This window comes from Convolutriloba macropyga, chromosome 8 (genome assembly GCF_964194025.1).
Source record: "Convolutriloba macropyga chromosome 8, txConMacr16.3, whole genome shotgun sequence".
Lineage (NCBI taxonomy): Eukaryota > Metazoa > Xenacoelomorpha > Acoela > Convolutidae > Convolutriloba > Convolutriloba macropyga.
This window is the reverse complement of record NC_134475.1, coordinates 7,353,533-7,366,188: the sequence shown is the minus strand read 5'-3', so window position 1 is coordinate 7,366,188 and position 12,656 is coordinate 7,353,533. Positions and strand designations below refer to the sequence as shown.

General features: G+C 38.6%; 1 protein-coding gene across 2 annotated transcripts in view; it reads right to left on the bottom strand.

Annotated features, from left to right (window-relative positions):
* LOC142343903 (uncharacterized) overlaps positions 1 to 12,656 on the bottom strand; it is a 71,984-nt gene that overhangs the window by 9,963 nt on the left and 49,365 nt on the right. For both annotated transcript variants that reach the window (XM_075395289.1, XM_075395290.1), the window contains exons 10-12: positions 10,322 to 10,579; positions 2,596 to 2,789; positions 1,367 to 1,610 (exon numbers count right to left, since the gene is read on the bottom strand). In XM_075395289.1, the coding sequence (XP_075251404.1) occupies positions 1,367 to 1,610; positions 2,596 to 2,789; positions 10,322 to 10,579 (696 nt within the window). The remainder of the gene's footprint in view (positions 1 to 1,366; positions 1,611 to 2,595; positions 2,790 to 10,321; positions 10,580 to 12,656) is intronic.

Below are 12,656 nucleotides of genomic sequence, written 5' to 3'. Positions count from 1 at the left end.
TGCAGTGGGAAAACAATTTCTGAATCAAAATTACATCTTGAAAAAGTTATTGCTAAACTCATTCTCTCTTTCAAGAAAAATGAGCTAAATGTAAACGAAATCAAAACCAAATTCATTATTTTGGGAGCCCCTAAAAGGAACAAAATAGAAAAAAAAATAGTTGTTAACGGATGTACAGTTCTCGAGAAAAAGTTGTGAATTACTTGGGAGTTCATATTGACTGTAATCTTTCTTTCGATGAAGAAATAAAAAAAAGGTACTAAGAATAATGGCTGTTGGCGTAAAGGTCATTTACTCCATCAAAAATGTGTTTCCAGAAAAAACTAGATCTGCTTTACTGAACGCTCCTGTTTTAAATCATCCGCATTACCCAATTTTGCTGTTCTCAGGTCTTAAAAAATCACTTCGAGTTACTCTAAATAAACAAAAGAACTGGGGGATAAAGGTATGTCTCAATAGAACCAAATTTGACAGGACCACTGATCTCAAGATCAAACACAAAATGTTACCAGTAGAATACCTCATAAAGTATCGGTTTATTATATAATTTATAAAGCTTTTAAAAGCAGATCTACCAGCTTTCGATGAAGTCAAGTTAGCCACCCTAAGTGCTAAAATGATTGACTGTACAAACAAGCTGTCTTTCGGAGCAAACCAAAAAACCGAATATAATGCAAAACTGTTTTTCAAAAAAGCAATTGACTGGTATAACGATTTACCTCTCGCCTTGAGGCGGAATATCTCTAAAAAGCGGGCTCTCAAAACTACAATAAAAAATCATTTCTGGAATGAGTTTCTAAAAGACCCAACGGTTTCTGAATTGAATTATTATCTCAAATCTCTCAAGTTCAATCTTAATTTGAGTTATTTTTAGGGCGTCATTTGTTCTTCTAAGAAATGTTAATGGGAGGATTAGCATTTTTTAAACTTTTCTCTTTTCTCGAAAATGTTAATTGTAGAATTAGCATTTTAAAAATTTTTTCTCAAAATTATAATTCATAACTCTTAATTTGTCGATATTTTAAAACATTGTAAATTTAATACAATTTTAAACTTTCACAATATGTGACGTTTGTTTCATTTATACTTCTTAACACTACATTGCCTTTAAACTATGTTCTGTTTTTTATAGTTCATACTCAAAGGAATTAACAATGTTTTTCTTTTTCTTTTTTGATCGTTAAAAAACCGCTAAAAAGGGCACGTTGTTTCATGATAGCATAAGATAAATACACCACAAAAAAATTAATCAATTACTACAAACCCTGGTATCTGCGTAACTATCCAAAACAACCGGGGGATTTTCTAATTTGTTTCAGAAAAATCAAGATTTTTTCAACTACGTAGAATCTTCTTAAACTGATACCTCTTGGATAAGTTTGCTGTTCAAGTCCAGATCACGTGACATTCCGCTCAGGTCACCCTCTGATGACCCCGACTGCTCCTGGGCATCTTTGATCTGGATGGGTTTGGGTGCAACCAGGAGGAAGTTGAGTCTCTTTGCCCAGTAGGGAGAGAGGGCTTTCTTCTCCGCCTTGGTGAGAGGGGGTCCTTTGGTCTCGAGGATTGCGGTGCCTGGATGTTTGTACGTCAAGCCAAGTTGCCATTCTCTACAATGTTTAATCACAAAAAACTTTCAACAAATTCTTCCAAAAATCAAAGAAATTTTATGCTCCCAAAATTTGTTGTCAGATTCTTGCCAGATTATCTGGAAATCATTACTGATCCTTGTAAGAGATCTGGGAATCCATTCCAATTATATATAACCCTATTAGACCCTAGGAATCATATATGTCCTTGTATGGTTAACATGGTTTGGTATTGTTTTCGACCCGGGCAATTTTCTACTGTAACCCATCTATTTTTGTATACCTCTACCATAAAAGATGGTTGATAATTAATATACTAGTCTTTAAAAATCAGCTTCTTTTTCCGGGGTTAGCCTTGAACTGATAAAAGGACTACATGCTCGACCCAAAGGCGAAACGAAAATAACATGCTCGACCCAAATAGCGCTTAAAAAGTACTTTTCTCGACTCATCGAAATACTTAAGCAAGCCGGCCGGATACGAAAGCCAGGAATGTTTTCATTAATATTCATTAGCATCATTGCTATCCTGTTTCTTTTATGTTTTTCTGATTTTTTGTTAGTAGTTTTTATTTGAAGAGCATAACACGCGAAGCAGAAATAAGAGCATAGATCAAATTATTTGCCTTTACGTTATCTAAAATTAACAGTCAGTCTGCTAAAAATGAAAATCGAATAAAACTTTTGTTTAGTAATATGAATTTCAAAACAACTAACATTGAACCTAAATTTAATAGTTGATAATTTTAATGGAGAAAAACCTTTTTATGGAGAAAAACCGAGAAAAGAGACAGAGAAACGTCAAAACGGTGTCAGTGCAAAATACCCAATGGGACAAAATACCCAAAAATACCCAATGTTTTACCCTATTGTTAAAATTATCAGGCACATTTGGTATTATGGCATTGGGTAAATTTTCATGTAATCGTCAAAACAAACTGTAACGAAATAAATTTGAGTTCAAATTCAAATTATTTTTGAATCGAATTAGTTTTCTCAATTCTCACGTGATCAACTTGTCAGCGTTGAACAGTTTGCGCATGAGATGTTGTGCCTGTTCTTCGTTTGATAACCATATATGGAAATAATCGGAGGCAGTCTGGTCGAATATGTGGAGACACTTCCTCTGGAACTTTTCCACCTTGCGACACCACTGGTTGTAGTGGTTCAGTTTGTCATGGAATGCCTTCAGGTTTTTAAACTGAAACAAAAGTTTTCTGGATCTGTTTGTCTGGACACACATACAGCTTAGAGGGCATCTAACTATTTTTGGGTCTTTCCCATTATATAACCCCAGCTTAGTGGTCAGATAACCTATAGCCCCCCCCCCCTCTCATGGTAAATATACAATATTGGAGGGGGGGGGGACTATAACGGGAAGAAATTCTACGGGGGATAGAGCCGAGCTGAAAGGTGGCAATTAAAATAATCACTTGTATTGTAAGAAGCTGAGAAACTATAATTAAACACAATTTTTTAAGTTTTCAACTTAACATTCGGGTTAATTAAACCATCAAAGAAAGTGCTAAATTCTTGCAACGATTTGAAGCGGCACAAAAATTGAAACTCTATTCGGAAAACTTTTCATACAAGCAGACTTTCCGGGTCAGTGTCATTTTTGGTTGTGTTAAGTTAAAGACATTTGCAGGAGGGATAAAAGCAACTTTAGCTAAGTAAAATACATTACGTCTCCAATCCTACATTTTGAGCAAGCAAATTTTCTTGCTGATGTCAGCATTTTCCGGTCCCCCATGATTTCAGATTAGGTGTTATAGGTTAAGTGTGCGACTTCCTAAAAATGAGAGAAAAATTTGATCGTACAGTATAATTTGGAGGAGAATTTAGTGTAGAGATCTGACTGAAAGATGAAAATGGTGACCTGATTCGTGAGTTGAAAAAATCTCAGCAAATGTGCGCAAACATTTATCTACTATCAATGAGAAACATCTTGACACGAATCTAATTTAATCACCCATTATTTATAGTGGGGTCCCAAGCTGACCAGATAGGACTTGCTTTTTTGATTTTGCCGGAATTGACTGTTTCCGGAGGCATGTTAACCGTTAAAGCACTTAAAGGAGGGAAGGTGTTGGGTTATGGGTTTTCACAAGCGGAAAAAAGCGTTTTTAACTAAGAAGAAAAAAAAAGTTTCTCAAAATGAGAGAGTAACAAGATTGATATTTTACAGTAGAATTTAGAGATTTTCAGGAGAGATCTGATTATTAGATCAAGATGGTGATTTGATTTTGGGGATGAAAAAGGCTCAAAAATCAGCTGTATATATACCCATTATCAGTGCAAGAAAGTCAAGATACAAAAATAATCTTAGCACCATGATTTACAGTGGGGGTCGCAAGGGTTACCCAATATGGTTTGCTTTTGCTTCTGCAAATTCCCCGGAAGTCAGTCACAGGGGGTACCATAGATGGTATGCATTTACACTTTTCTAAGAATTCGTTCACATTTCTGGTGGTATCATAATCATTCATTACATGCTGGGAAGATTTTATATCAAATAATCTCACTCTAATGTTAGTTATCTAGACTCACCAATTTGAAACGAATATTGATTCTAAGCACCATTTCTTGACGATTCATTATATAAATTCTCTGATCAAAATCAATTTGCTTTTGTCTTTCTAATCTGTAAGTTTAACTTTATTTCTAATTCTCACTAAGCTTAAGACTATAGTATGATCAATATCCTGACACCCCCACTAAGACTTGAGCTGATTGCGTAGAGTCTGTTCCCATCAAAACAGTTCTGAATGTTTCCACCTTCGATACGGGTAAAGATTTCGTAAAGATGTCGGCTGCTATTTTGTCAGTAGGAACGTAATGAATTGAAATAGCCCATCTTCCGTCTTGTCCCGAATGAAGTGAAATTTTGTCTCTATGTGTTTGCACCTCTTGTGCATGACTGGGATTTGGCACAATTTATTACAACTCTGGTTGTCCTCTACGATTGCTATTGGATGTTTCTGTTGGATGCCGAAATCCTCCAGAAGTTGTTTCAGATACAAGGTTTCTGGAAATGCTGCTGCCATGCTCTGATATTCTGCTTCTGATGAAGAAAGGGCAACTTTGGCCTGCTTCTTGACTCCCCAGCTGAGTGCTGCTCCACGTCCGTTGAGCTTGAAGAAGTAGCACGTCGTTTCTTTTCTGTCGTTTACTTCCCCAGACCAGTCTGCATCACTTTCCCCCCACTAAATCATAACTAGCTTCTTTTGTGTAAGTAAGTTTTAAAACTTTTGAGCCTTGAAGATATCGCAGGAGTCTTCTTCCGCACATCCAGTGTTGATTAGTAAGTGCATTCATGTGTCTGGACAGAATGTTGACTGTGAACATGATATCTGGCCTCGTCTATTTGTCCAGATACAAAAGTGATCCAACCAAGCTTCTGTAGATCCTCTGGTCCACTTCTTTGTCTCCGTTTTTTGCTGTCTGAAATTTCATATTCAAATCAGCTGGAGTTCTTGAGGGTTTGCATTGATCCATTTGAAACCGCTCAAGCATTATTTCTATGTAGCGTTCTTGGTCGACTGTGACTTTGTCCTTTTCTCGTCTGATTCTTAGACCCAGAAACCAGTGTAATCTCCCTCTGTCTTCCATGTGAAATGTTGCTTCGAGTGCCTTTTTGACATCGGAGATCACTATCATGCTTCCTGATGCCACTATGATGTCGTCAACACAGACCAACAAGAAAGTGTGACCCTCTGTCTCTGCTCTTGCGAACAAACGAGAGACATTCCTGTTTTTGGTGAACCCCTGTCTCAGTAGGAAGTTTGCCAGTTCCTTATACCAGTTGTTAGCTGCCTGTTTCAAACCATAAATTGATTTATTAAGTCGGCATACTAAATTCTTTCCGTCTGATTATTGTTTTACAAATTCCTTTGGCTGTTCCAGATACACTTCCTCTATTGGTGAGTGCATGAAAACGTTCTTGACATCAAATTGCTGCATCACATGACCCTGCTTTGCTGATAGTTGAAGAAAAATCCTGAATGTCTCTGATTTACAGGTGGGCGCAAAAGTCTCAAAGTAGTCCAGTCCTTCCACCTGTTTGAAGCTCATTGCCACATAGCCTGCCTTGTATTTTTTCACTTGACCACTGGGTCCCAATTTCACTTTGTAGACCCATTTGCCCGGTATGACATCCCTGTCTGTGGGTGGTCTCACTAGGTTCCAAGTCTCGTTGTCTTGGAGTGCCTTGACCTCGTCCTTCATTGCCCGGTTGCCACTGGTCCCAATCGTCAACTTGCTTGGCTTCGTAGACTGTTTTGGGTTCCACATAGTCGCCCTCAGTCACAACAAGGTGGGTGCAGACTTCTCCAAAAATTGCGGAACAATCCTTGCTCGTGTCCCTCGTCTGGGCTCTGCCCTGTCCACCTGCTCCAGTGCCTCCTCAAAGAAGCCAACTGTCTCTGGCTCTGAGAAGTCCTCCGTTTCACTGTCTTCCAGTGAATCCGAGTCTCCGAGACTCCCTCTTGTTGCAGTAGGCTCTTCATCCAGTGCTTCTTCCTCAACATCTGAGGCATCTCGTCTCAGTGCGGTTTCTTAATTGTTAACGCCCTCTGCGTCATGCCACTCCTCCTTTATTGCAGTACATGTGCCCTGCTCCTCTTTGTTGTCATCGTCTTGCTAACCATCATCTGGTTGCCAGATCCCCAGTTGCTGTGACCGCTCGTCTAGTAGGTCGTTCGTCTTTGTGTTGTCAGGGATTGAGCCCTTTTCGGACTCCTTGATGATCATATTTCGAATTGCCATAACATTGCGTGTGTTGGGGTACGTACACCAGGTATTCGTTGTCTCCTTCGGCGTAACCCACAAACTTTCCTTCCAGTGCCTTGGGTTCAAGTTTGCTGACGTCTCTGTGCCGCTTCCTCATGTAGACTGTGCAATCAAGAATAGATAGTTTACTAATTGAAGGCTTCGGTTTTATACCTCGCATCAGCTCTGCGGGCATTTTTCTTCTCCTCGTCTCACAACTAAGTTCCTGACCATTGTTGCGTGCAGTATTGCTGCTCCCCACATCATCTTGGGAAGACCCGAGTCAATGAGCTAGCATCTTGCCATCTCCAGCAGTGTCCTGTTGCACCTATCGGCTAACCCATTCTGTTGTGGCGTCTCAGGTATGGTCTTCTCCCGCAGAATGCCTGCATCTAAACAGTACATCTTGAACTGCTCTGAGAAAAACTCCTTCGCATTGTCTTGTCTCAGCTTCCTTGGCGTCCGCACACTGAGAACAAACTTCTTCAGGCCGCCCAGAAGCTAACTCTTTGCCTTAAGCAAGTCCGCAAACACAAACATCCTGTAATTGTCTGCCAACACAATGCAGAACCGGAACCTTGACAGTGACTCTATTCTGAAAGATGCCATCACGTCTGAGAATACCCTCTCCAGCTTCTCTTCTGCTTGGGTCTCTGCCACTCGTGGTACTGGATTCTTTGTGATCTTGGACAATGCGCACACATTGCATACAGCATCGAGTCCCCCGCTGTCTCTGGTGCATTCCTGACTATATCCGCTTGACTCAAATGACTCAATCGTCTGTGCTACTTCCTCGCACTGTCAAGTTTCACGCTGTTGGAACTCATCTTGAATTCTAGAACGCTGCAGGGTAAGTAAAACAAAATATTTTGTGTTAGTTTTACCCGAGTTCCCTTCTGGAGTTTCAAGCAGCTGTTTTCTTTTTCGAAAGTGAAGCTATGTCCCCACTCCATGCATCTTGAGAATGATAAACATTTTGGAGAATAGTCCGGCACACACAAAACAATTTCGAGTTCGCATTGGAATTCCCCTTTGAGGGTATGCTGATCCTCACACAGTCTCTGCCCACCACTCTGGAAGCCTCTCCATTGGGATTGCTGACCACTGATTGAATGGGCACAAAGTCCCAAACGCAACGATGGTCGTCACTATGTGATCTTTACAACCACTGTGTCCACTAGCATGCCTGCTGTCTTCCACTGGGTAAGAACTGCCCGGTATTCTTCGTCTGTTGAAGCCAATGTTGGACCCATTGCCACGGACCCATGTTTGCCTCTATCTCTTTGTCTCTTGCATGCCTTGTCTAGTTGACCTTTCTCGCCACACTTGCTGCATTGTGCTGTCTCCTTCCGCCTGCAGTCCTGGCCAAAGTGTCCAGGGATCCCAGACACAAATTGGTGTCCTTTCTTGGCTTCCTTCTTGAAGTCACACTTCACTGCCAGTGCCACTGAACCACTTTGTCTCTTGTGCTTCTGTGCTGTGCTCTCATGTAAGTTCTGCAGCCTTTTCCTCAACTCTGTGAAGTTCGCTGCCGCGTTTAAGCTTTCCTGTATAACAAAACTATCATACATCATTGGCAGAGCATTGAGGACCAAGGCGTTGCAGAGGGTCTCTGAGACAGCTTTCCCTACTTTTTGTAGCTTTGTGAGCAACTCCTGTCCTTTGATGAAGAAGCTATCCAAATCCTCAGCATCCTCGAGCTGCATTCGAGCAAGCTGTCGGCGTCTTGACACTCTTAAATCTCTCTTGCAAAAGCTTGCAAGCCTTTGCTCCATCTCCAGTGCCGTCTTCTCCCACACAGTCATGTCTCATGAGCATAAGGGTTGTTGCATCTAGAGTCAGTACCAGATGGCACCACACATTGTTCCGTTTCTCCTTGATGTCTGCAACTTCCTTCTCATATGCATCCTTCAGCACCTTGTGCTTTCTCATTTCATCATTGCTCGCCCCATTGGCTAGTGGTGCAGGTTCATTGGGTTGCTCCTCTGTCCCAAGTAGTGATTTGTAGAGTCCCTTCGTCTTCATCATTGCCACAAATCTTGTGCTCCAGATTGGAAAGTCCTGTACCTTTCCTGTGCATGTCAGCAGTTTCACTGTCTGTTGATCCATCGTAGTTCGAGCAGGCAAAACAGTTGTCAAAAAAAGGTACTCAGCAGAAAAGGGTTATGACTTTAAACAACAAATTAGTTTTGTTTTAGAAGTCAGTTTTATGAATTAGAAAACTGCCGGCCCCATAACCTGTTGGTTTATGGACTTTCGCAAGCGGAATAAAAAGCGTTTTTAACTAAGTAGAAAAATTAAATCTCTCAAAATGAGAGCATAACAAGAATGATATTTTAAAGTAGAATTTAGAGATTTACAAGGAGATCTGATTATTAGATCAATATGGTGATTTCATTTTGGGCATGAAAAAAGGCTCAAAAATCAGCTGTATATATATACCCATTATCAGTGCGAGAAAGTCAAGATACAAAACTAATCTTAGCATCATGATTTACAGTGAGGGCCGCAAAAGTTACCCAATATGGTTTGCTTCTGCAATATTCCCCGAAATCAGTCACAGGGGATACCATAGATGGTATGCATTTACACTTTTCTAAGAAGTCGTTCACATTTCCTGTGGTATTATAATCATTCAATACATGCTGGGAAGATTTTACATCAAATAATCTCACTCTGATATTAGTTATCCAGATTCACCAATATGAAACGAATATTGATTCTAAGCACCATTTCTTGACCATTCCTTTATATTATTTCTCTGATCAAAATCAATTTGCTTTTGTCTTTCTAATCTGGTAAGTTAAACTTTCTTTCAAATTCTCACTAAGTTTAAGACTATAGTTTGATCGATATTCTAACGGAAGGAAAGCGCATTTTATTGATTTTATTATCTAATTCTAGCATGACACAATTCAATGTTTTTGTTACTTGAGATCAAATGCAACTGGTAAAAAAAATCAGGTAAACTAAACATTACAATAGCTTGAAACTAAAAAGTCTAAGTTCAGTTTGAAGCCAATTTCTCATCATTTACTCCTCTTTTTGCGATACCTCTTCCGATGAACGTGAAAAAGTTATTTATCTGAAAACTGTTGTCAGTTTGACAAGAACTTGATTAAGTTTTTCTTGGTTTCTTGCGTATGTTGCTATTTGAAATCTTTTTCATTTTTGCAAAACGAATGATTTATGCGGCATCTGCAAACTGCGAAACGCCAAAAGTCATTTCTATTTTCTCATGGAAGTTGCTGCAAAAATGAGCCATGGTACTATACTATTTCCATATGGAAAGACCTGATCCATATCGTACCTTAAATAACAAAACAAGAAAAATTTTGTACTCTTTTTTGAAACTTTACAAAGACGTACAAATCTTTTCGCTGTTGTTATTGACCACATAACTTGGGAAGGGTTTAATTTCGAACATTAGGGGCTTTAGACTTGCGCGGACGATTTAATCAAAGTCAGTGTGTTATTGGGTTGATTTTTCTTGTCTGCTCAATTATTGCTTGCTGTGGGTATATAGTGGGAAATAATTAACTTTCAGAGCTTTTCTTGAAATTTTTATCAGGAACGTTGTCGGCGCCGAAAGTGAAAGTTCCCTCCATTCTTCAATGAAATCTGGTAACCTAGTTACAAAACTGGAGCCGAAAAGAAGACAATTTTTGATACTCAGGAAATTGTCAGTATTCCTGGCTTTTTAAATCTTAGGTGATATACGGTCATCTAAAAATACCAATCAAAAAGAGTCAAAAACACCCAGAACTATTTAAAACGCTGAAAACGGCCATTTTAAAATAACGCTTGACAACTATTTAACACACTCAAAAACGGTTGTTTCCTAAGAAATAACGATCAAAAATAGTTAAACACGGCCAAAAACAATTTGACCGTTTTGGATTGTCTTTTCAAGTCGTTTGCTGAAATGTTCTTGAGAAAAGTGCTCTATTAAATAATGTTGACCTTGGCGTTTCTCAGTTCCTCCTTATTCTTCAGCAACTGTGAATACATTTTCACAATGTGTCGTTTGCTGACTCGGATTGCATTTTTTTGATTCTCGTCTGCCTTGTCGAAAGAGTTGACCTCGTTCTCCAGCACCTGATGGAATGCACTGCACTTTGCCTTGAGATGTTCTAGAAGTTTCTGCATCTCGACCTCCCTGTCAATTAGGATTATTTTCTGCCTAGTTGCACATTCGGCTTCTAGCGCATCGTTCAGCATCTAAAATTAGAAAAAAATGTGTCCTCTGGCAGTTGATCAGCCGGACATTGGTCCAAAATGGAGTTTTTTTCTTTATTCAAGATATTTTTATTTTAAAACAAAGTATGCCGGATTTTTTCCAACAACTGTCTTTCTGGCGTATGAAAAGACTTGAAAACCCTATTCGGATTAGACAGTGAGCGTTCGCGAATAAAATTCTGAGACGTCAATTGATAAGCGAGATATGAAAACTGGAAACTAAAAATTATCAATGAAGATATCAACAGAATCTTAATGCTTCCTCGGTGTCAGGCTTGATCAGTAACAGTTTACTAGTTTAAAGATCTGATCGCCCCCAGAAAAATTGAACCAGCATACCGTTTCCAAAAACTAGTTGCCATACAATTTGAAAACTCATATAGTACTTTCTGGCCAAATTTCCCCAAGGCGATTTTTGGGTTTCAATTTTGGACGGGCAATAACTTGGCCTTGAACTACCACAACGAAAATTATTGAACTCATGTATGAAAACTGTTACAAATGGAAGTAAGGTTTTAAAAAAATCCGTAAAACATGTAACTCTCATAGGGAATACAAATGGTCTGCACTGTTAAAGAGTTTGTGATGACGATGACCTTGAGTCTGATGAGCTAGTAGCAGTCTAGTACGTTTGATGCCAATGACAACGTCACCATTCATTTCGGGATTTAATTATAATTAAACATGAATTTTCAAATTATGAACATAACATTCGGACTTATTACAATGCCACCATGAAAGAAAGTACTAAATTCTTGTAACTATTTTTTCCATTGAAATACGTTTTTATCTTTTGAAAAATTTAGGAAATTTGCAGTAGTGATAAAAGCAAATGTGATTCCCGAAAACAGGAACTGTTAACAAAATTGTTTTTTTTTGCCATTTTTCAAAAACTTATGTTAACATCGCTGGCGTTAAAACCTCAAAGTTCTGGAAGACAAAAAACCTCAAAGTTCTGAAATATATATTCTAACAACAGCTGGCTCAGTTTAGTTAGGACTGTTTCCAACAAACCCATAGGAGTGGAACAAATAATACTTAAATCAGAAGATTTTGGAGTGAAAAGATTCGATGACCCCAGAATGATTGGCATCAAGAATAATGGTGTTGGAGCAAACTTTAAAATATGCCAAAAATATGCCAAGAATAAAATCTAACACCGTTGATATATCTTTTAAACTGTTCAAATAACGCACAATTACTAAAGCTTTTTCTCTGTTTCACTTCAAACAACAAAATATGCGTAAACATTTCATTTTTAAGCTTGGGTACAGGCCATTAGAAACAATTATTGCGTCGGAAGTTGTTTTTCGGCCCATGCAGTGGTAGCTCTCCTATCAAAGTCAAGGGAAGCTTTACATAGCTCAGTTAGTTTCAGCGGTTTCAAATCTGTCAGGATAATACGTTTTTGCGGTTAACTTTTCTGAACTGTTTTATCCGCTTTACCGTAGATTACCGTTGCATTACTTGATACCCAATTATTCCCAATAACAAATCGTTCAATTTTGCCGTTCAATAATTCGTTTGGCTCAGAACACAAAACAACTCCATGTTAAAAATCCATTTATGATTAGTTTTGTTAATAACTCAGGTTACTAATCGAGTTTTGAACCAAATTGTAGCCCTAAAACTTGACTATACTGCTGCACAATTTCAGCTTTCTGTCTCGAAGAATGCAAAAACTGTCCGAACTACTGTAACAGTAACTGAACAATATTAACTAACTTTCTAACTTAATTGTTAGCAAGTCTCGATTGGTTTTCATAACCACAAAATCAAATCAGGCTAAGCTTCATTAAAACCAGTAAGAGAACAATTTTTTTCTTCTTGTGGAGTTTTGTTCCTCGGAAAAATATAGAGAATAGCAAAGTTATTTCTATTTTTAACAATTCAAAGTTAGTTAAACTTTACATTCTCTAAGATGGTCTACAGAAACGAGACAAGCTACCACAACGAATAAATTACCGCTGAAAGGATCCTGCATCAATACGCACCGCCATTCATTTAAACAAGACAATAAAGCGATTTTCTTATTGAGTTTTTGTATTTCTTCAAGATT